Below are 25,542 nucleotides of genomic sequence, written 5' to 3' on the forward strand. Positions count from 1 at the left end.
TTATTTTTTAGAATATTTTAACATTTTAGGAAAATGTCATTCTTTTTTGGAGAACGATCATTTCTTAGATTATTTCATAGTTTTAAACTCTTCAGGTTTAATTGGAGAGTTTTGGGTTTTTTTGGTTGTTTTTTTTTTTTTTTACATAGGCCTAGATTCTCACCTTGCTGTCTGTCATATTTACTGATAACTTACATTCTCATCCTCTCTTGGTCAAATATTTACTGAATAAAAATTGTTTATGGATAAATAAACCCTGCACAATTAAAGTCTATTTCAATTCTCATTCAAATACAAGATACCATACACAACTTAATAATTTAGGAACAATTTAAGAAAAAATATATTACCGGTACCAGAAAAGTTTTTATGGTACAGTACTGGTACACAGCATTATTACTTATCAAAAATTTAAGAACAAATTCTGGAAAACTTTTTAAAGTACAGAAAACAGTTTCATAATTTAGGAACAATTTAAGAAAGAATATAATAACTAGAAAACATGTTAGTGTACAGTTCACAATTTTATAACTTACAGAAGATGTAAGAGAGAATGCTGGAAACATTTTTTTAAAGTACAATAAACGACTTTATAATTTAGGAAACTTTTTAACGTACAGAACACATCGTTATAACTTACAGAAAATTAAACATACATTATGCAAGAGGTAAATCTGCCCATCGCAGGTCTTTCTTTAGGCCTGAAATGTTTTCTAAATTATTAATTAGATATTAATTAACTTATCCAGACCATAATCAATTCTTGATGTCATCTTATGTGTCTGATTTTCACTGGATTTGAATCCAATCTGCTGCTCAACACTCATTGATGATTAAATCAAAAAATGGATAATCGAGACTATGTTTTTTACTGTTCCGACTTTAGTAATGATGATCGAAGCTGGACCTAAAATTCAATCGCTAAATTCTCTGTTCAGAGTGGATCAATTTAAATGAAATTTTCATCATATTCCCTTTACATTATCTAGTTTTTTAATTATTATAATGAAAACTGCCAGCTCTCTATCTAATCTCCCATAATGTATCTTTAAATCTTTTATAAAAATATTTTATTTCCTTTTAAATTATTTTTTTCCTATGAATATACATAGACATGTATTATCATTGCGATTAATCTAAAATCAAGAACTTGAACAAAAGTAAAAAATAAAAAAAATCTTTTATAAATTATTGAATATGTTTTTAGATGTTTGCCTTATTTTTTTTATTGTATTCATATTAATATGGTGCATATTTTACCAACTGATTTATTCGTTTTTCTCGGTGATGGATCTATTTGTATATAACAGAATTACGCTACAATAAAAAAAAACCCATCTTGATTTCTAATTTGAGATGTTACGTAAAATCCTAAAATCAAAATTTGGTATCGAGTTTTAGTGATTAATCCCACCATCAATAGAAAAATGTTCAGGAATTTGAGTGGGAGGAACCGGGGCAGAGGTCAGGGGGAATAACCTGAGAATTTTATAAAGACAGAAGCTCTGAGACAATATGTCTGTTTATTGAGGTACATGTATAGAGTTCAACTTGAGTGGGACCAAAACACCGGCAGCGCGACGTTATCTCCATGAATGTTGGCGGAAAAAAATATGCTTTGCTCAGCCCCCCCCTTCCCTCTTCTCTCTTCCATGGACACTCACCTGATTACCCTGCGCACATGATTTTAACCACGAGCGTCAGTCATATATACCACAGATTATCAGTTCGGTACCTGTCTTGAAATATTCCTTTAAAGTATGTTTCGAATTAAAGATACATTAAGGGAGATTCGATAACGAGTTGGCAGTTCTCACTATAATAGTTAAAAACTAGATAATGTAAAGGCAATTTGCTGGAAATTTCATTCAAATTGATCCACTATGAACCGAGAACAAAGCGATTGAATTTCTGCCTAGCCTTGATCATCATTACTAAAGTCAATACAATAAAAGGCATAGTCTTGATTATCCAATTAATTGTTAAATCGTGAAGGAAAGTTATGCAGTAAATCGGCTCACAATCCACTAAAGATCGCAGGCTAGCTTGACATTGAGAGTTGATTACGGTCTGGATAAGTTACTAAATGTCTAATTAATAATTTAGATAACATTTCAGGCCTAAAGAAAGACCTGCAATAGACAGATTTAGCTCTTGCATAATTATTATTATTATTATTACAGCATATATATATATAGTGCACCCTTTCATATAAAATGTTCAAGGGCACTTTACAAAGTGACAATGTAAATCATACATAAACAACAAGATTATGGACATGTTAACGATTGTATACAGAGTCAGTTTAAAGCCTGATTAAATAAATGTGTTTTAAAATGTTTAATATAAAACATGTTTGTTCATGCATAGTCGAGAGGGCCAAAAGTTTTCTTGGAGTCTCTTCCCGCCCACAAAGAATAACTAACTAGTAACTAGATCTTTGCCTGTAAACTTCAATGTGGGGGGGGGGGGGGGAGGGGTAGATGGCCGATTGGATAGGGCGTATGCGTTGTTTCATAAGGTCTGTCATTGAGTCAACTATAGTGGTTTTGATTCCCCGGTTGTACGTGACAAGGAGTAGGGTCGCCTGTCCAAACTCGTGGATTTGTTTTGGGTTATCCGGTTTCCTCCCACTGCTACAGATCCTTACGCACAAGAAGCGAATTATTGAAATAAAATTGAACCATATGTTAGTGCATACCTAGTTTGTGTCAAGTGGACGTTAAACCCCATCTCTCTCTCTCTCTCTCTCTCTCTCTCTTTCAAATTTACATGGGAATAAGGTTGGGGAATCAGAGGTCCTTAAAGGGAGAGGAAGAGGTGGAGGGGAAAGATCCTCCTGTGACAGACTATAATGAATATTATTTTGTTATTTTGGGTGATATCTAGTTTTATTTTAACTCTCTCTCTCTCTCTATGGTGATATCTAGTTTTAATTTAACTCTCTCTCTCTCTCTCTCTGGTGATATCTAGTTTTAATTTAACTCTCTCTCTCTCTCTGGTGATATCTAGTTTTAATTTAACTCTCTCTCTCTGGTGATATCTAGTTTTAATTTAACTCTCTCTCTCTCTCTCTCTCTCTGGTGATATCTAGTTTTAATTTAACTCTCTCTCTCTCTCTCTCTCTCTCTCTCTCTCTATGGTGATATCTAGTTTTAATTTAACTCTCTCTCTCTCTCTCTGGTGATATCTAGTTTTACTTTAATTCTCTCTCTCAGTAATATCTAGTTTTATTTTAACTCTCGTTATTTTGGGTGATATCAAGTTTTATTTCCCCCTCCCCCCTCCTTTGCTTAGTATAAAGTTAATATACCACAATATTAAATGCCATGTTTGTCATGTCATCAGATAAAACAAGAGATTCACTTGTTCCGATTTAATTGATAATGTCACAATAAAAACCCTTCAGTTTCAATCTACAAAAAAATTGAAGTATAATTTATTTCATTGCAGTTTTATAAAAAAAACTAATCAAGAACAAAAATAAGTTTATAGAAATGTCATGGCGATATTTTGTTTGAGAAATTTAATTTATATTCATTTGTTATTCACAATAAAAGAATGAATTATTTAATTTTTTAATATTAAGTGCATTGAGGAAATGTTAGATAGAAGCCACAAGTTTCTCCTAAAAATAATTTTTTTTCTACTGAGTGGTATGTACATGTACCATACACAAAGTTGATTTTTAATTATGCTTAAAGGCTCAATACCACTCTTGTTGTAACTGAATAATATGTCCCAATCTTTATTCTGGTCAACAAATTGTACTATTTTACAATATTCCAATTAATTGATGATACAAATTTCATCTTAGCACACCTAATTTAAAAAATTGGAAAAATTCAACTAAATGATTTGAAAAGCCTGACGTAAAGCTTTTCAAATGTGACTTGGATTAAAAAATATTTTTGAACCCTCTGGGCCCTGTTTCACGAAATTTTAACTAAAGATAAAATCCAAATTTTAGTAGATACTTCAATTTTGATTGGCTAAGCACTAAAATCAATCTAATATTCTCCAATCAAATTACTAAAATTTGGATTTTATCTTAGCTAAATTATCGTGAAACAGGCCCCTGGACAAGTAAAATAGGATTTAATGGATAATTTACACAACAGGTAGGACACTAACACATCTAGTACTTAGAATAAGGCTATTTTTTATTTTCTGGTGCTGTCAAGCCAGCAAGAGTGTTATTGTCCCTTTAAAGAGGCATTATGTGAGATTTAGAGAAAGAGAGAAATGGGGTTTAATGTCCACTCGACACAAAATATTTCATATTGGGACTAACATATGGTTCAATTTTATTTCAAAATTTCACTTGGACCATATCTAGTCCCGAAATAACCAAGTTTGTGTCGAGTGGACGTTAAATCCCATCTCTCTCTCTCTGTGTTTAGAAATGAAATGAAATGGGTTTAATGAAGATGGGCGTCAATCTTTATGACACTATGCAGTGTGCTATTCGGGACATTTTGCCCAGTCAGCGGCAAAATGGCGTAATCTTATTTCGAATACTAACTGTCAAGGGTACAAGTAAGGGGCCTCGACTTTTCGTCCTATTCGAACGACTATACATTGTCCCTTGCCAGCTCATCTGTTTTGCACTAATAACTAGAGGGAACCTCGCTGGAAAACTTGTATAAACACTGGGATCGATTGTCTGCGATATCACATCGGTGGAAGCGGATATTAAATAAAGCTATTTCACAAACACACACTCTGGGATCGAACACAGGACCTCATGTTTACTGAGCAGTGGGGGTTGGATGGCCGAATAGTTAGCACGTGCACGCTGTATCATAAGGCCTGATATTGAGTCAACTGGCGGGGTTTCGATTCCCGGGTTGTACATGTACGTGACAAGGAGTAGGGTTGCCTGTCTAAGCTTGTGGGTTTTCTCCGGGTCCTCCAGTTTCCTCCCACTGCTAAAGACCCTTACGCGCAAGTGAATTATTAAAATAAAATTAAACCATACGTTAGTCGCGAAATGACCTAGTTTGTTTCGAGTGGAAGTTAAACTCCATTTCTCTCTCTCTCTTTTACTCACTGAGCCACCGTGGTTACTTGATGTTTGAGATCGGAAGATTTATGAATAAGTGATTCGTTTAAAACTGTAACTGACTCATCAAATAAAATACGAAAAATTTCTTTTCCCCATTTTATACGATTATTTGGTTTTTATATGCTTGATAAATTTGATTCTGCAGAATCCACGCTCGCTATCGAACTACAATAGTGTAAAAAATAAAATACTTATTTATCTTGACAAAATAGAACTAATACTATTATTTAGAAGAAAGAAAAAATTTAAAAAAAAAAATAACATGGATTGTGAAAAAGGAAGTTATTTAAGAGTGGAGAAAATGGCTATGACAAAATTACAAATAGATGTATTTATTAAGTGAACATTAAGACCCATATCTCGTCTATTTTGTGTCTATTTTTTGACCATTTAACCAATATATCATTAGATCTATCTGTAGAAACAAGATTTTTTGTGAGAAATAAAAAATATAATATATTTTTTTTAAAGTTCAATGTGTAGAAGCTGATAGTTGTATGTGATTTATTAATAATTTCTAACGGGAGATGACAAAAGAGTTCTTTAAATAGAAATCAGAGAGAGAGAGATGGGGGAGGGGGAGGGGGAGGGAGAGAGTCATTTCGGGACTAACATATTGTTCGATTTTATTTCAATAATTTGCTTACACGTAGGGGTCTTTAACAGTGGGAGAAAATCTAAGGACCCGGAGAAAACCCACAAGCTTGGACTGGTAATCCTACTCCTTGTCACATACAACCAGGGATTCGAAACCATGCCAGTTCACTCAAATAAAATTATTTAGCAAAAGGATAAAAAATAAGCTCATAATTCCATCTTAAAACTTTGTCCATAACCAAAAAATGAATGAATGGCCAAAGAGATGACTTGTTGTCATGTCGTGCCCAAACCCTAATAATGTTTTTTTTCTGAATCATGGACCCTATTTTACGTTTAAACATATATTATAGACTAATGCTAGGTTCCCCACTATCACGATTCATGCTGCAAATGAAATTGTGGTTTTAATTGTGGAGATCCTATCAGGTCTGGGGGGGTGGATGACCGAATGGTTAGCACGCGCGCGCTGTATCAAACGGTCTGTCATTGAGTCAACTGGCGGGGTTTCGATTCCCCGGTTGTACGTGACAAGGAGTAGGGTCGCCTGTCCAACCACGTGGGTTTTCTCCGTGTCCTCCGGTTTCCTCCCACTGCTAAAGACCACTACGCGCAAGCGAATTATTAAAATAAAATTAAACCATATGTTAGTCCCGAAATGACCTAGTTTGTGTCGAGTGGACGTTAAACCCCATTTCTCTTTCTCTCTCCTATCAGGTCTTACCATAAATTGAGGTCAGTCGCAGCAATCATGTTGATCATATAGAACGTATCTGCACGAAGCAAATTGTGGGAACCTCATATTTGGAAAAATAAATTACTAAGAAAATAAATTTTTTTCCTCATTTAAGGTTTCAATTGAGCCTTCAAAAGATTTTTGACAGAAAAGGTCAACACATGGCCATTTAATGGGGTCGAGTTCTAGTGGGTATTATACATTCGGGTTCCACAAACTATCCCCATTCCTGCCTTAAAGATACATTATGGGAGGTAAGATAAAGAGATGGCAGTTCTCGCTATAATAGTTAAAAACTAGATAGTGTAAAGGTAATTTGCTGGAAATTTCAGTCAAATTGATCTACTATGAGCCAAGAAAGAAGCAGGTGAAATTTTTGCATAGTCTCGGTCATCATTACTAAAATCATTAATATAAACAGCTAGTCTCGATTATCCACTTTTTCTGATTTAATTATCATTGGCTATTAGCTGCATATAGGAATCTAATCCAGCCAACATCGAAGGCTAGCCTTGACATTGAGAGTTTATTATGGTCTGGATAAGTTAATTAATGTCTAATTGATAATTTAGATAACATTTCAGGCCTAAAGAAAGACTTGTAATAAGCAGATTTTGCTCTTGTATAATGCATGTTTAACTAAAAGTAACCTGGACTAAAATATCCCCAGTCCTACATAAACTATCTCCTAAAATATCCCCTGTTCTGAAACTATCCCCTGTCCATCCCCTGTCCTGCCTAAACTATCCTCAGTCCCGCTTAAACCACCCCTGTCCTGCCTAAACTATCCTCAGTCACGCTTAAACTATCCCCAGTCCTGCCTAAACTATCCCCAGTCCTACCTAAACTATCCCCTATCCTGCCTAAAGTATCTGTCCTGCCTGCCTAAACTATCCCCTGTCCTGCCTAAACTATCCCCTGTCCTGCCTAAACTATCCTGTGTCCTGCCTAAACAATCCCCTGTCCTGCCTAAACTATCTCCTGTCCTGTCTAAACTATCCCTTGTCCTGCCTAAACTATCTTCTGTCCTGTCTAAACTATCCCTTGTCCTGCCTAAACTATCTCCTGTCCTGTCTAAACTATCCCTTGTCCTGCCTAAACTATCTTCTGTCCTGTCTAAACTATCCCTTGTCCTGCCTAAACTATCTCCTGTCCTGTCTAAACTATCCCTTGTCCTGCGTATACTATCTCCTGTCCTGTCTAATGTATCCCCATCAAAAACAAAGAGATAAAATTAATTAAAAATGAAATTTGGGCTAATGAAGATGGGCATACTCCACGCTATGAGGATCATTAAAAAAAAAATCCCAAATACATCTGGCAGTGGATCTTTAACGTGCTGCTCATGGTATACACAAGATGTCATTTCTTCCGAAGGACTAGATAGTATACTTTTCTTTGCCAGGCCCTCGATCCGATCTTCCTTCCAATCTGCTGACATTTGTAAACACGGCTGGCTAGAAAATCCTGATGAACTTTCTTGACACCATTATCGAACCCGAGACTCCTTGATCGTAATGTTTCGCACTTGATTTCAAAACAACTCAGAAGAGCTTTCGATATTTTTTTTAATTTTATTTTTTTTATTTTTTACTGAATTGTCTCTGAATTAAATATTTTTTGATTACAATTAAAATATAAAACCTAATTTTACTTTTTTATTTTTTTCTAGGAAATATAGGGGTGACCATGACGACGGCACAGCCATCGAACTCTTCGGAGTGGCAGCTATATCGTGTCTTACAGAGGGCAAACCTGCTACAGTATTATGAAATTTTTATAGCCCAAGGTGAGCGTTTGTTTATATTTTCATATCAAATAAATATTGAGAGGACTCGGAATTCACACCGACAAACATAGTGTCGTCTGTTTGAGGCTTGTATTTCCTCGGCAAGAATTCAGAACTTTTTCTTTTACAGGATATCATATTTGATTTTATCCTCTATTTTTAGAGTTTTATTTTCTTTGTGTCTTAAAAGATGTATTATGTAAGATTTAGATATAAAGCTGACAGTTCTTGCTATAATAATTTAAAAAATAGGTAATGACAAATGAATATGTTAAAATAATTTATTTAAATTAGTTTTTATGAGCAAAGATATGAATAGTTACTTTTATTGGCAGTTAATGTAATTAAATTTATATTTAACTTATATATTACGTATTGTTTAATGGTCGAGTGCGAGTTATTGTGTAATATATTGGTATTGTACGAGTGCGATAGCATGAGACCATTAAACACCTTAAAATATAGACACTATCCAGCATGTGCATTTCAATGAAATACGTCATGCGGGTCCAATAAACAGCTTGAAATACAGACACTATTCGGCACGTGCATTTCAATGAAATACGTCATGCGGGTCCAATAAACAGCTTGAAATACAGACACTATTCGGCACGTGCATTTCAATGAAATACGTCATGCGGGTCCAATATTACAACTAGTATAGATAATGTACGATTGGCACATTGCTCGTACCATTATTTGAAATAATGATACGCCAACATCAAAGGATGACGTCACATCTGTATTTTAAATATATATAAGAAATGAAATGTGGTTTAATTTCCTACTGCACTGCTCCGACTGGGATAATGAAGAATGGACTTTCTCGGCCAATATCGGGAATGAACCCGTGACCTCCAATGTTCCTGAAGCAACGACTGCGAGTTTTACAACATCTGGACGTTGCTAGATTACTTAACAATTCCCGAACTTATAGCTACGTTATCTACAGGCACGTGATCAGTAACGTCCAATCAGAGGTTGTGACAAAAGGACCTGCTTGAGACTTGGTATTCGCGACGATCGAGGAATGTGATAGACTCCCAAGATGAGCTTGTACCCAATCGAAATATGCAGGGTATTGCGTGAAGGCCTTCATAAGATGTACGTAGTTAAAGTGAGATCAAGCCTTCTATTGAAGATGGTGACCTCCAAGCTAGTGAGCCAACGTCTTACCCACTTAGTCAAAGTGCCTCCCCTAGGCTATATATATAAGAATGGAAGGTATAAGTCTTATTGTCAGGTCTGTTATCAACCATATCCAGGCATTTTAAGACATTTTTTGAGACAGTATTATTTTGGTTGATTAATCTATATAGCACATCTATTAAAAAAAAATGGAAGGAGAGGTTATAGCTGATTAAGGTTAGGGGTCATATCTGAATACGGAGAGGATCATGGTCCAGATGGAGTGAGAGGGTCATGGCCGCTTGGTCATTGATTTACATACGAATAAAATAAAATGTAGGGTCAAATCTAATTGAAGTCAGTAAATGATTACCATGTAGATTAATTGTTGAGAATAGTTATATCATTTAGATAAGGGCAAAACAATTATATACAAGTTAAAGAGAGAGATAGAGACAGAGAGAGGTTTAACCTCCACTCGACACAGACTAGCGCATTGCTGGACCAACATATGGTTCTATTTTATTTCAATAATTCGCTTCCGAAGGTAGGGATCTTTAGCAGTGGGAGGAAACTGGAGGACCCGTAGAAAACCCACGTGGTTAGACAAGCGACCCTACTCCTTGTCACGTACAACCGGGGAATCGAAACCACGCCAGTTGACTCAATGACAGACCTTATGACACAGCAAGCACGTGCTAACCATTCGGCCATCCACACACCCCCAAGTTAAAGGTGCACCAAGACGAAATAAAATGAAATGGGATATAATTATCTACTTTTCTGCACCAACTGGGCTAATGAAGACGGAAATGAAATGGGGTTTAACGTCCTACTGTTCTGCTCCTATACTGGGCTAATGAAGACGGGCTTATTCCATACAGTGTGCTATAAGGGAAACTTCCCCCAGGCAGCGGCACAATGGCCTATTCTTCTTATATCGAATTCCAACTGCCAAGGGATCTTTCATGTACATGCCAAGGATCTTTAATGTAGCTGTCAAGGCCTTTGTTCTGCACCACTGGAAACCTCGTTGGAAAATCCCGATTAATTTTCACGGCCAATGCAGGGATCGAACATGCGACCTCCAGACTAGCTAGCCAGCGTCTTGCAACTTAGCCACCATGGCTCCCCTAATGGGAGAACGCTAGATCAGAGACGGTCCTGCTCATTTTATGACGTCATATGTGGATTATGGGTTAGGGTAAGGGTTAGGCTTGGCCCAGGGTTAGGGCTAGGGCTAGCCCTGTCTACATCTCAAGACTATGGCGATATCTGAAGGTCCTAGCCCTTACCCTAACCCACAATCCACATATGAAGTCATAAAATGCCCAGGACCGTCTCCGATCTAGCGTTCTCCCCACTAATGAAGACGAACATAAGCCATACAGTGTGCAGGAGGACTGCACCACACACAAACAAATATACAAGACAAATCTACGAACAAGACACAATATACGGACATCACAAACAACAATCGTACACATCAGATGAAGTGAGGGAAACTGTAGTTGAATAGCGATGCTACGGCCTACTCTTATAACGACTTCCAACTGTTAAGGGATCTTTTACGTGTACGCCAATCTGTACACAGTACCTCGTTTTTTTGTCCCATCCGAATGACTAAACAGCTGTCCTTGTGCACGCCAATGTTTACAAGACATGTCTCCAAAATAGGAAACTTTGCCCGAATAGCGACGCTACGGCCTACTCTTATAACGAATTCCAACTGTCAAGGGTTCTTTTACGTGCACGCAAATGTTTACAAGACATGTCTCAGAAATAGAAGTGGTCAAGTTGTCTAATAACTGAACTTTATATCATAAGGTCTGTCATGGAGACGAGTGACGCGGTTTCGATTAAAAGCTTGTATGTTACAAGGAGTAGGGTTGCCTGCCCAATCTCCTTGGTTTTCTCCGGGTCCACTGGTTCTCTCCCACTGCTAAAGACAATATGTTTATCCTAATACTACCTAATTTTTGTTGATTGGTTGTTAGACTCTCTCTCTCTCTCTCTCTCTCTCTCTCTCCCACACTCTCTCTCTCTCTCTCTCTCTCTCTCTCTCTCTCTCCCACACTCTCTCTCTCTCTCTCTCTCTCTCTCTCTCCCCCCCCCCTCTCTCTCTCTCTCTCTCTCTCTCTCTCTCCCACCCTCTCTCTCTCTCTCTCTCTCTCTCTCTCCCACCCTCTCTCTCTCTCTCTCTCTCTCTCTCTCTCTCTCTCTCTCTCTCTCTCTCTCTCTCTCTCATCCCATCTCTCTCTCTCTCTCTCCCACCCTCTCTCTCTCTCATTCTCTCCCTCTCTCTGTCATCCCATCTCTCTCTCCCACCCTCTCTCTCTCTCTCTGTCATCCCATCTGTCTCTCCCTCCCACACTGACAATGAATAAATCAAAATGTAAACATTAATTCATCCCACTGCCTCTTTAAACCACATGTTATCTCTGAGTGAAATGTACCTGATAAAAACCTTGATGAGATATATATATATATATACACCCTTTGTTTAAAACACATGTAATTGTTCGACCATTCCAGAGATTGAGTTGAATAGGTTCAAGATTCCAATCAAACTCAAAGACTTGCTGGCAGTTTGATCCCAAGATTCCTGCAACTGATTCTCTTGTGGAAAAAAAGTTTGCAAACTTTCATGTCAGTTTCAAGGTCATCTCACACTGCCTTGTTGCCGTGGCACTACATTATTATCGCGCTGGGGAAAAAATAAAAGAAATGGACAGTTTTCTGAATCAGTGAAATCATTAAAAGTATGCTATTGGTTAAAATAAACACTGAGTTGAAACAATTACAATTAAATTTCTGACCACGACAGAAAGAGTTATAACGTGAATACTACTCTATGCAATGTTGTACAATAAACCTTTAAATTCTTCTGCAGCTCAAAACAGTATCTGCAAAACGGTATAAAAAATCATGCAGCACAACTTGGACCATAAAAACACGTGGAATTGCACATCACGTAAAAAATGCTTGCAGCTCATGACAAACTTAAATTGATTAATAGTTTCTTCTACAGCCATTTTTTCTTGGAAGAATTTCTATTTCCATGACAACCAAGCAGATAATTTGCAAAAAAGTGTGCAACACACTGGTGTAGTAATGTTTTACAAAATATTCGCAGCTTGTGAAAAAACAACGCAATGTTCTCCTAATAACATTAATTCACAAGAGTAGTTATTCATCTTAGAAATTGTTTCAGTTTTTGAAATGAATTTAAACGGCCTACACAGTCTTTTTAATACTCTTTTATTAATTGATGTTGGTTGGTTTGTAGAATTCTTAAAAGATGTGCAGATAAAAATATCAGGCCAATAACAAATGACGTGTTACAGAAACAACCTCAATAAATCTTTTAAATATTGTTTCCGAGTTGTTATCTTTATTTCTGTCCGGTTTACGATTTAAGTACAATTCAGTGTTTGTTTTAATCGGGTTTAAATGATTTGAAGGGGGGAAGGAGGGGGGAGGGGGTTTTAATATAGGATTGATTGAAAGGTATACCAAGGGGAGAGAGACAGAGAGAGTTTTAAAATAGCTTTGAGAGAGAGAGAGAGAGAGAGAGAGAGAGAGAGAGAGAGAGAGAGAAAGAAAGGGAAGAGGAGAGAGGGTGTTTTAATATAGTTTAAATTGAGGGAGAGAGAAAGGGATACCAAGATATCGGGGATCGACCGAGGGGGACCTCTGGTACTTTACAAACTAGGTTCTCACACATCAGATTCTCTGACATATTAGTCTCAAAATATCTTAGTTATCAAGGAGGAAATGAAATGAAATAAAATGGGGTTTAACATCCTACTGTTCTGCTCCGAACTGGGTTAATGAAGACGGGCATACGCCATACAGTGTGCTATGAGGGAAATTTTGCCCGGACAGCAACGCGCTACGGCCTACTCTTATATCGAATTCCAACTGCCCAGGGATCTTTTATGTGCATGCCAATGTGTACACGGGACCTTGGTTTTTCGTATCCATCCGAAAGACTAGACAGCTTTCCTTGTCAGACCCTCCACTGACAAGGGGAAACCATGCCGGAAAATCCCAATCAACTTTTCTTGGCCAACACTGGGATCGAACCCGCGACCTCCAGGCTAGCGAGCCAGCATCTTACCCACTCAGCCACCATGGCTCCCTTTGCAGTCAAAGAGACATTAAACCCTGATTCTGTTTTTAGCTTTTCTTTGATTAATGTATTGTTGACACTCTGTTGTTTTTGCATAAAAGGAATTGATAGATGGAGATAAATTCTATTAATTACCGAGGATCATGTTTTTATCATGTCTTAATGACGTGAGTGTGTCGCAAATAAATATGGTTGTGTCACATTTGATCGGCGGATTTTTTAATTTAATGATTTATAAATTCTGTCATTTTTAATTGGATAACAAGGAAATCACGAGCCTGGAGACGTTTTCATCGAATTTAAGAACATTTCAATTTTTAAATTTTTTTTATTATAAAAATTATCGCGTTATAAAATTATCGCTTTATCTGAGGGAAAAATTGAGTGAATATGTCATACATCACGCTATCTGTGATTCTCTTGCACTTAGCTGGTTTAAGATTCTCGGAAAGTCATTCTCTGTGTCGCTAAAGAGGGAAACTGTTTCTAATATGTCAGCACAAAAACCATGAAAATAAATTGCTGTGAATATTCATCAGGAGTCAACAGAAACGAAGTCAAGTTGTTTTAAAGAACAGTAATACATTTACATTATCACTTCAGTAACAACTGGTAAACAGAGACTACATTTATATTCAGTATAAAAAGGACTTGATAATTGTTCTATTTCTTAAGCAATATGAATGTCAGGGTGACATATTTTTTTTTTAGTTGAATTTATATTTTTGTTTTGTTTGACGCCTGACATGATGTCAGGCTAAGAGTTGTTCGTGTTTAATTTTTTTTTTTTTTTTTGCCCCCTTAACTTAGTTTATTACATTATGAAACCTCGCGTTATTCGTGATCATCGTAAATTTTATTCCAATCTTTTCTTTTCAATCTTTATGCAACATTTAAATCATCTTTAAAGACATTGTAAATTTTTGATCGCCCAGTCATTTTTTTTTTTATATCTCCATATTTTGATTTTTACTGTAAATTTGGTCTGTTTGAGTCAATCAAATTATTTGTTTTTTCTCTCGTAAATTATGAAGAAAAAGGAATTTTGAAAAGTACAATATTTAGGATAATAGAATACTTGTGCTTCTAAGAGCAGTATAGCCGGGTTGGATGGCCGAATGGTTAGCGTGTACGCGCTGTATCACAAGGTCTGTCATTGAGTCAGCTGGTGTAGTTTTAATTCCCCGGTTGTACGTGACAAGAAGTAGGGTCGGGTCGCCTCCTCGTGGGTTTTCCTCTGGGTCCTCAGGTTTCCTCCCACTGCTAAAGACCCCCACGCGCAAGCGAATTATTGAAATAGAATTGAACCATGTGTTAGTCCCAAAATGACCTAGTTTGTGTCGAGTGGATGTTAAACCCCATTCCTCCTCCTCTCTTTCTCTCTCTCTCTCTCTCTCTCTCTCTCTCTGTAATAGAGTACATTGTTATTAAGAGCAATATGTCCTTAGTGAATAAAATAAATTATGGAATAATTGAAAAACATTTCACAAGATGCTTCTTGTTTTAAAGGAAACATGTTTCGACATCTTAACCTAAAAAAAACTTTAACATTATTGTAAGAGTTCAGGTTACTCTCTCGAACGATTTCTTTTTGCGTAATTCTTGGGAGATTTTTTTTCATGATGAATTAATTTATAAATTTCTGGATAGTTCGAATCTTGTGTTAAATTTTATGCTAAGGGAATTGTGGAACTAACGCACTGTAATCATTACATTTTATCTTCACGTTGGTGGCATATTTTTTTGTGGATATTGTTCTGTTTGTGGGCGATTTGGACTTTTTTCTCTGGGCAGCATGTGAAATATGTAATGGCATAATTAAAGGAGCATTATGGGAGATTAGATAAAGAGCTGACAGTTCTCGCTATAATAGTTAATAGATAGGGGGATCACGTGGCTAAGTGGGTAAGACGCTGGCTCGCTAGCCTGGAGGTTGGGTGTTCGATCCCTGCATTTTCCGAGAAAATTCATCCAGATTTCCTGGCGTGGTTCCCCCCTTGTCAGTGATGTAGGACGGAGGGCCTGACAAGGACAGCTGTCTAGTCGTTCGGATTGGACGAAAAACCGAGGTCCGCTGCCCGGGCAAAATTTCCCTCATAGCACACTGTATGGCGTATGCCCGTCTTCATTAGCCCAGTTTAGGAGCAAAACAGTAGGACGTTAAACCCCATTTAATTTTTATTCCAGGTCCTCCAGTTTCCTCCCACTGCTAAAGATCCCTACGCGCAAGTGAATTATTGAAATAAAGTTGAACCGTATGTGAGTCCTGAAAGTGATTCCTGAAAGTACCTCGTTATATCCAGTGGACCAGTGGACGTTAAACCTCTCTCTCCCCCCCTCCCTCTCTTCTCTTTCTCTCCCTCCCTTTCTCTCAATCAATAAAAAGATGCTAGTCCCAAAATGACCTAGTTTGTGTCGAGGGAATGTTAAACCCCATTTCTCTCTCTTTCTCCCTAAAATGACTATTATGGGTTTTATTATGAACGATGTTGAAGGGCGCTGTTTATCATTCAGTATCCAAGAACATTTACTTCACATCAACTTGATATTCGCTGATTGTTCAGAAGAAAACTATGATTGAAATCACACGGCATTTTAAAAGAAGATAAAAAAAAAATATGAAAGCATTTCTCTCAGATGAATAAATGTTTTTTTCAGAAAATTAATTATTTCCTTGAACATTTTTGTGGTGGGATTTTTAATTGTTGTAAATGTTTTAAGTTTTATAGACCTGACCTTCCAGTAACACTGATTATAGACCTGACCTTCCAGTAATGCTGATTGTAGATAACCTTGATGTATTATCACTTGACACCAGATTATTGAACCCATTGTAAAACAATTAAAAACTTCACACAAAACACGGGGGGGGGGGGGCTGTATCATAAAGTCTGTCATTGAGTCGACTGGCGTGGTTTCGAATCCCCGGTTGTACGTGGCAAGGAGTAGGGTCGACTGTCCAACCTCGTGGGTTTTCTCCGGTTTCCTCCCACTGCTAAAGAGCTCTACACGCAAGCGAATTATGTAAATAAAATTAAACCATATGTTAATCCCGAAATGACCTAGTTTGTGTCGAGTGGACGTTAAACCCCATTTCTCCCTCTCTCTCTCTCTCTCTCACACAAAACACATGTAAAGCTGCAGATCTTATACCAAGCCACATGTTGGAAGAGTCAGAACTGTCTATTACCACGCTGTCTATTACTGGACCCCCAACAGCTCCTGGTTGCCATACTTGACCCCCCACAGCTCCTGGTTACCATACTTGACCCCCCACAGCTCCTGGTTGACATACTTGACCCTCCCACAGCTCCTAGTTACCATGCTTGACCATCACAATTCACAACCGCTGGTTACCATGCTTGACCACCACAACGACTGGTTACTAGGTTTGACCACCACAACAACTGGTTACTAGGCTTGACCACCACAACCGCTGGTTACTAGGCTTGACCATCACAACCGCTGGTTACTAGATTTGACCACCACAGCAGTTGGTCGCCAGGTTTAATGACCAACACAATTAATCTGTTGTTTGAAATGGTCAACCGGGGGGGGGGGGGGGGGCCGAATGGTTAGCGCATACATGTTGTATCATTAGGTCTGTCATTGAATCAACTGGTGTGGTTTTGACTCCCCCGTTGTATGTGACAATAAGTAGCGTCGCAGGAAACTGTGGCAAATCCTTTGATTGACAGATGGAATTCGATATGAGAGTAGGCCATAGTGCTGCTGTCCGGGCAAAATTCCCCTCATAGCACAATGTATGGCTAAGCATGTAATGATTACCCCAGTTTGACGGATAGAGTGGACATTAAACACCCTTTTCATTTCATTTCCTTTTTTTGAAATCTTAAGTGTATGCTACAAAATAAGGTCAAATTTTTAAAAAGTATAAAATTAATTAACAGAGAATCTTTCTTCAATCGTTGAATCGAAATTTTTCACATGTAAAGTACCGTAATAAAAAGAATTGCTTTTAGGCTATTAAAGAAATGATTTTTTTTACCTGTTTGGTTTTTTTTTTACCTAATTGGTTTTGTACCTGTAATTAGTGCGGTTATCATGAATAGCAATCTGTATTTTGTGGTTTATAAGAAAAATAATTACCTAAAGAATTTTAAACTTGTTTTTAAATCTCTTTCTACGAAATGAAGAGGTTAGAAAGATAGAAAATATTGTATTATTTTCCGTAAGCAGCTTAAAGCGTTATTATTTGTTTATTTATTTTCTTGTTGGGTATTTTAGATAGAATTAAAATTCTTCTTCTCAATAAAATTATGTAATTCTTAAACAATATGGTTTTTTTGGAGATAATGCTTTTCTTTGGAAAGGTCACAATGTAATGACATCATAAACGTGAACTGATGGATCTGTTGTGAGTGTATTTCATTATCGTCATTTGAATCCTTCTCTTTGTAACTGCATCTAGTTTTTTTTAATCCATTCAGCTCAGCCTCGTGGGATTTCTCTGGGTCCTCCGGTTTCCTCCCACAGCTAATTTAAAGATCCCTACGCACAAGCGAACAATTGAACTAAAATTTGGAATAACTAGTCGACAAAGACTGCCATTCAATTGGGACTCTTTGCGTATTTCGCCGAATATAACTGATTAGAAATTAGTGTAAAAACAGAAACTATTGAATGTAAATCAGTTTATATACATTCATATTACATTATTATATGTGTTGCGACCCTTTTGTGTCCATTTCTAGGTGCCAAAGAATAAGGATTTAGCTCCTTTAAACTCCATTTCATTTCTAGATGCCAAAGAAGAGGGATTTAGCTCCTTTCAACCCCATTTCATTTTTAGTTGCCAAAGAAAAGGGATTTAGCTCCTTTAAACCCCATGTCATTTCTAGGTGCCAAAGAATAGGGATTTAGCTCCTTTAAACCCCATGTCATTTCTAGGTGCCAAAGAATAGGGATTTAGCTCCTTTAAACCCCATGTCATTTCTAGGTGCCAAAGAATAGGGATTTAGCCCCTTTAAAGTAATTAAAATAAAAGCACCTGTCACAAAGACAATTTGAAGCCATAATCTCTCTCGCACCTGTCATTCTTGGCTCGTACAGATGCATCTATGTTACATCATAAGTTCTGTCGTCGAATCAACTGGTGTGGTGTCGATACCCAGATCGTATGTAACAAGGAGTAGGGTCGCCTGTCAAATCTCAAGGATTTTCTCTGAGTAATTCCTGTTCCTCCAACTTTTAAAGATCTCTACGGACAATTGAACTATTGAAATGAAATTGTACCATATGTTAGTCCTGAAATTACCTGTTTTGTGTTGTAAAGATGTTACCCCATTTCTCTCTCTCTTGATATCAATTTGAAATCAGGGATGTATGGTGTGTGTATTGAAGGATTTGTGCGATTCTCATATCGATAATCTGTTTGTTGAGGTCTGCGGGTTCGAGTAAATAAGTTTGAATTTTGTGTGATCAGAGCTTGGGGTGTCTACATGTGATTTCAATTATACATTGTTCTGGAGTTGTCTAGTATTAAACTTACAAATCTTTGTCTGCTTTTAAAAAAAACGCTTCCATGTACTGCAGTATGGTGTTTAATATTCTTCCTTTCAATCCAGATTTAGTTTTCAATCAAAGTGTTTAAATTTTTTTTGACATATTTTTTTTAAAAATTTGGTTTATTATGTTCTGAGAATCAATTCTAAGTTAAAATCCATACTTTACGAATGGCCGTTTGCTATGGTAACCAGAAATACTAATATTAACTTTCAATAGATTATTATCAACTCAAGACAGAAAGTTACAAGTTTATCTTTTAAAGTTTTACAAGCTATTAGCTGGAGACAAATTACTGAATACTGTTGTATACGGCAGGAGTGAGTATTGAGTACTGTATTATACGGCAGGAGTGAGTATTGAGTACTGTATTATACGGCAGGAGGGAGTAGTGAATACCGTATTATACGGCAGGAGGGAGTAGTGAATACCGTATTATACAGCAGGAGGGAGTATTGAGTACTGTATTATACAGCAGGAGTGAGTATTGAATACCGTATTATACGGCAGGAGGGAGTATTGAATACTGTATTATACAGCAGAAGGGAGTATTGAGTACTGTATTATACAGCAGGAGTGAGTATTGAATACCGTATTATACAGCAGGAGGGAGTATTGAGTACTGTATTATACAGCAGAAGGGAGTACTGAATTCCGTAGTATACGGCAGGAGGGAGGAGTGAGTACCATACTAGACGTCGGGAGGGAGTACTGAGTACTGTATTATACGACAGGATGGATATTTTCTATTCCCTAGAGGATCTATACACTGTATGTAACCAGGGTATCATTTAATCTTGTGTATTTAGCATTAATTTCTTCCACATTCATTCAACATCAAATCTTTGTTTTAAAATTTGTAAAAATCGTTTTAAAAATCATCTAATTTGTACTTCTGTCCAGTTTAAAGCTGACAATTCAATTTTGATATTAAGTGTTCAATATACAAGTGTTTAATATCTCGATCACTGTTAAAAAATAAAAACCCAAATTGATACACACTAATACTGTAAATAAATATCTTGATGACAACTTGTCAAAACTTTGTGAAACGTTGCAGAGTAATAAACCATAGTAATTGTTATCCATAAATAGTGTTTTATTCGAGAAGTGAATTCGATCCCTGCATTGGTCGAGAAAGTTCATCTGGATTTTTCGACGTGGTTTCCCCTTGTCAGTGGTGCAGAACGGAGGGTCTGACTAGGACAGCTGTCTAGTCCTTCCGATGATACGAAAACCGAGGTCCTGTGTATACATTGGAATGCACGTAAAAGATCCCTTGGCAGTTGGAATTCGATATAAGAGTAGGCGATAGTGCCGCTGCCCGGGCAAAATTTCCCTCATAGCACAGTGTATGGCGTATGCCCGTCTTCCTTAGCCCAGTATAGGAGCAGAACAGTAGGACGTTAAACCCCATTTCATTTCATTTCATTTCGAGAAGTGAAATGAAATGAAATTGGGTTTAACATCCTACTGTTCTGCTCCTATACTGGGCTAATGAAGATGGATATTCGAAAAGGTGTATGTATTTATTGGTAATGTTCATGATGCACAATTAACTACTTTTACCTATTTATACAGAATCTGTTTATCCTTAGTTTTAGGGAAATTGTCGTTTTATGTTTTAAGATTTTTGAGTTTAAGATTGTGTATTCTACCAGGGTTTATTATTTTTATTGGTCAGAGTTCCATAATATTTTTCATGGGATTAATTAATATTTGGGGGGATTAATCAAGTTGTATTTCCGAAAGATTGATTGAGTTGTAGTGTTGAGGGATTATTCGAGTTGTAGTTTTGAGGATTAATTGAGTTGTAGTTTTGAGGAAATAATTGAGTTGTATTTTCGAAAGATTGATTGAGTTGTAGTTTTGAGGGATTAATTGACTCATAGTTTTGAGGATTAATTGAGTTGTAGTTTTGAGGGATTGAGTTGTATTTTCAAGGAATTGATTGAGTTGTAGTTTTGAAGGATTAATCGAGTTGTAGTTTTGAGAGATAAATCGAATTGTATTTTTAAAAGATTAACCAAGTATTATTTTCAGTGGATTAATCAAGTTGTTTTTTACAAGATTTTTTGAGTTGTATTTTCATGGGATTAACCGAGTTGTATTTTCACATTTTGTATTTTTGAGAGATTAACTGAGTTGTATTTTCAGTGGATTAATCAAGTTGTATTTTACAAGATTTTTTGTATTGTATTTTCATGGGATTAATCAAATTGTATTTTATTCTTCAGGCGGAGATGATGTACAGCAATTATGTGAAGCAGGAGAAGAAGAATTCCTGGAAATAATGGCACTTGTTGGCATGGCGAGTAAACCATTACATGTACGCAGATTACAGAAATCATTACAAGAATGGGTGACTAATCCAGGTACGTACAGAATTTCAAGTTCTTCCTTCGGAAGGGCTGTTAGCTGACCGAATGGTTCCAGACGTGCTCGTTAGATCACAAGGTTTGTCATTGAGTCAAGTAGTGTGGTTTCGATTCCCTGTTTGTAATAGGGAAAGGAGTAGGGTCTTGGGTTTTCTCCGGGTCCTCCGGTTTCCTCCCACTGCTAAAGACCTCTACGCGCAAGCGAATTATGAAAATTAAACCATACGTTAGTCCTGATATGACCTAGTTTGTGTCGAGTGGACGTTAAACCCCATTTCTCTCTCTCTCTCTCCTTCCACTGCCAAAGACCCCTATGCGCAAGCGGATTATTGAAATAAAAATTTAACCATATTATGTTAGTCAGTCCCGAAATGACCTGATTTGTGTGAGTGGACATTACCCTCCTCTCTCTCTCTCTCTCTCTCTCTCTCTTTCTCTCTCTCTCTCTCTCTCTGCAAATCATTTTATTTTGAGGCTAACTATTCAAATTGAAGTCTGATGTGAAGGATGTCGTGGACCCTCAATGCACAAGTTCTGTAACTCTACTGCTTATGTGATTCTAAGGGCAACTGAGTTCGATGATATATAAATGGAGGGAGAATTACTATTTTGTCAGTTTTCAACAGTATTTTCCATTCCTTTGTGTTATAAAAATGAAAATGAAATGAAATGGGGTTTAACGTCCTACTGTTCTGCCCCGTTGTCGCGGGGATCACGTGGCTTAGTGGGTGAGACACTGGCGCGCTAGCCTGGAGGTCGGGTGTTCAATCCCTGCATTGGACGAGAAAGTTCATCCAGATTTTCCGGCGTGGTTTCCCTTTGTCAGTGATGCAGGAAGGAGGGCCTGACAAGGACAGCTGTCTAGTCGTTTGGATGGGACAAAAAACCAAGGCCCCGTGTACACATTGGCGTGCACGTAAAAGATCCCTTGGCAGTTGGAATTCGATATAAGAGTAGGCCGTAGCGCGGGCAAAATTTCCCTCATAGCGCATGCCCGTCTTCATTAGTCCAATTTAGGAGCAGAACAGTAGGACGTTAAACCCCATTTCATTTTTATGTTGTCGCCAGAGGAAGTCGAATGTTTTCCAATTTTCAATTCATCATATGTTTGTAAGAACTCGATGGAATTGAACCATAGAGATTCAACTTTTTGATGAAACTTAAAGCGGAAATTGCAAATTTTTTAGTTAGATTTTTAAAATTTATCAAAATAAAGCCTGAAAATAGATGGTATCCATAAACAGTCCTACCTTGTTAAAGAATAATCCTATTAATCTTATAATTCACTATTGCCAGCTGAGAAATTGGCAAAAATATCATTTTCCTCTTCATTTTCAAACGTTTGAATATCGCTACTCCATGGTGGAGAATAGAAACAAGGGAGGTAATTGGGAGGTAATTTTGTTATTATTTCCAGTGTAAAGATGTGTAAGTGTGGGAATGACACCTATGATCGTATAATTGTGAGTTGACAACCTATTGAGCAAAAGACATAGAAATAATTATGTTTTGACTTTCTTAGAAAATTTGCAATTTCCACTTTAAAATATAAGTTTTTATCCCAAAGATTTTGGTTCCTCTTAATACTGTATTAGCACAGATTTTAACAGTCGATGTGAAGCATTAATTGGGACAAAGAATGGATTAAGCCTTTCATTTTCCCTATACTCCATCCATGTGGACAAAGAATGGATTAAGCCTTTCATTTTCCCTATACTCCATCCATGTGGACAAAGAATGGATTAAGCCTTTCATTTTCCCTATACTCCATCCATGTGGACAAAGAATGGATTAAGCCTTTCATTTTCCCTATACTCCATCCATGTGGACAAAGAATGGATTAAGCCTTTGATTTTCCCTATACTCCATCCATGTATTGAAAAATGTGGGCATGTATTAAAAAATGTGGGCATATCTTGCATGGCATTGTTTAGCAGTTGTAAAAGATTCAACTTCCACAATATTAAAGTTTGTAAGGATTAACAATTCTTCAAATTACGATCCGCAGCTTTAGCAAAATTCTCTCCCAAATGATCTTTAATGTCCTACTATTCTATTCTGGGCTAATGAAGACGGAGAGCCATGGTGGCTATGTGGGTAAGGCGCGTGTTTGATCCCTGCATTGGCCGAGAAAGTTCATCCAGATTTTCCGGTGTGGTTTCCCCTTGTCAGTGATGCAGGACGAAGGGCCTGACAAGGACAACTGTCTAGTTGTTCGGATGGGACAAAGAAAACGAGGTCCCATGTACACATTGGCGTGCACGTAAAAGACCCATTGGCAGTTTTAATTTGATATAAGAGTAGGCCGTAGTGCCGCTGTCTGGGCAAAATTTCCCTCATAACACACTGTCTACGTTAGCCCAATCGGAGCAAAACAGTAGGACGTTAAATCCCATTTCGTTTCATTTCATTTCATTTCTAAAGAAGACAGGCCTTTAATCATGTTTAGGGACCACAAAATAACAATGTTACTCGTTCATATTGTTTTAAATTTATTCAGGTTTTTTTTGGTTAGAATACAACAATAGCTTTGTAATTATGAATATTTTATGAATTTTTAAAAAATTGTATTTTTCCTTGTATAAATGTCAGAAAATGAAGTGAAAACTGTTAACTTGTTGTTGTTATATCATAGTTTTCAAGTTTTACTTCCTGTTAAAGTTCGTTTTTAAAATAATATCAGCATAGATTTTAGTTAGGGTAGAAAAAGAAGCGTATTTGAGAAGAAAAACGTGAATGTAGCCCAGAGAGATAAATTCAGCTATTCACATTCAGTTGTCAACCTGTCTTGCTTGTCTGACTCATATCCTGCGTAAATTTTTTTGGTTACTTTCAAAAACTATTATTTTGTTAGCTTTACTTGTATGGTAGACATTTTCATTTTTGGATATTTTTTTTTTAAATTTAAATATTTTAAAAAAGTTTTAATTTTGGATATTTTTTGTTTTAATTTTGAATTTAGATATTTATAAAAAAAATTATATTGATTTTTGAAATGTTTTTCAATTGTTTTTTTTTTTAAATTCGCTGTAAATGTAAGAAATTTTAATTGTGGTATTTTAAAAAACATTTGGTTTCATTTTTGGATATTTTTTAAAATTTTGATTTTTGAATAGATTCTATTTGAAAAAAAATATATATTGATTTTTTAATTGTTTTTTTTAAAATTTGCTGTAATTGTAAGAAATGTTATTTTTAAAAAACATTTTGTTTCATTTTTGGATTTAAAATTTAATTCATTTTTAAAATTCTCTTTAAATATAAGTAATTTTATTTTTGCTATTGTTTTAAAAAGTTCTCTTTAGTTGAGTTATCATTTCCTTTATAGTTGAATGAAAAACTTTTGTAATATGCATGTGTTACTTGGTCCACAAAACAAGAAAAACGTAAAATATTTTTTTGAATCGTAGATGATTTACAAAATTTAAAAAAATATGTTGAAATTATTTGCTGTGTGGTATAGTGTTTGCCAGGTAGAGCAGATAACTTGATTGTACAGACTAGCACAAATTTCTTCAAATAATTATCTGTTCAAACTTTGGAAACCGTATTTTTTTTTAGTGGATGTTTTACTCAAGATTCATAAAGTTTAATTTCGGAAGTTTTAGTGTTTTACGATCTTTGTTTTCATGTCACGATGAAGATCAATATTAGATACCTGTGTTTGTTAGATGGTTAGATACTGGTAATATGTTGTAAACTATGATACACATACCTGTAATATATTATACACACCTGTAATATATAATACATATCTGTAATATATTATACACACCTGTAATATATTGTACACTACATACCTGTAATATATTATATGCTATGATACACACTTGCAATATATTATACATACCTGTAATATATTATACACTATAATACACAACTGTAATATATTATACACTAGATACCTGTAATATATTATGCACTATGATACACACCTGTAATATATTATACACTCCTGTAATATATTATACACACCTGTAATATATTATACAATCTGTCTTCACAATCACAATACTGGGAACCATATTTATACAGAATAATGAACTACCAAAGTGGAGTCCAATTATCGTTAGCATGTGCAGGTGAGGCCAATGATATACAGGCAAAAGACTCCTTAAATTCTTACTTCATCTCAAATGTCCTAAAATGGTTATTTAGTTGTAAAATGAATATTCTTGTATTTGC

General features: G+C 36.3%; 1 protein-coding gene across 4 annotated transcripts in view; it reads left to right on the forward strand.

The window, feature by feature from the left end:
• LOC126822586 (NGFI-A-binding protein 1) overlaps positions 1-25,542 on the forward strand; it is an 87,680-nt gene that overhangs the window by 38,394 nt on the left and 23,744 nt on the right. For all 4 annotated transcript variants that reach the window (XM_050551551.2, XM_050551548.2, XM_050551549.2 and 1 more), the window contains 2 exons: positions 8,074-8,190; positions 21,217-21,354. In XM_050551551.2, coding sequence (XP_050407508.2) covers positions 8,091-8,190; positions 21,217-21,354 — 238 coding nt within the window. In that variant the 5' untranslated portion in view covers positions 8,074-8,090. The remainder of the gene's footprint in view (positions 1-8,073; positions 8,191-21,216; positions 21,355-25,542) is intronic.

The sequence above is a fragment of the Patella vulgata genome, chromosome 5 (genome assembly GCF_932274485.2).
Source record: "Patella vulgata chromosome 5, xgPatVulg1.2, whole genome shotgun sequence".
Lineage (NCBI taxonomy): Eukaryota > Metazoa > Mollusca > Gastropoda > Patellidae > Patella > Patella vulgata.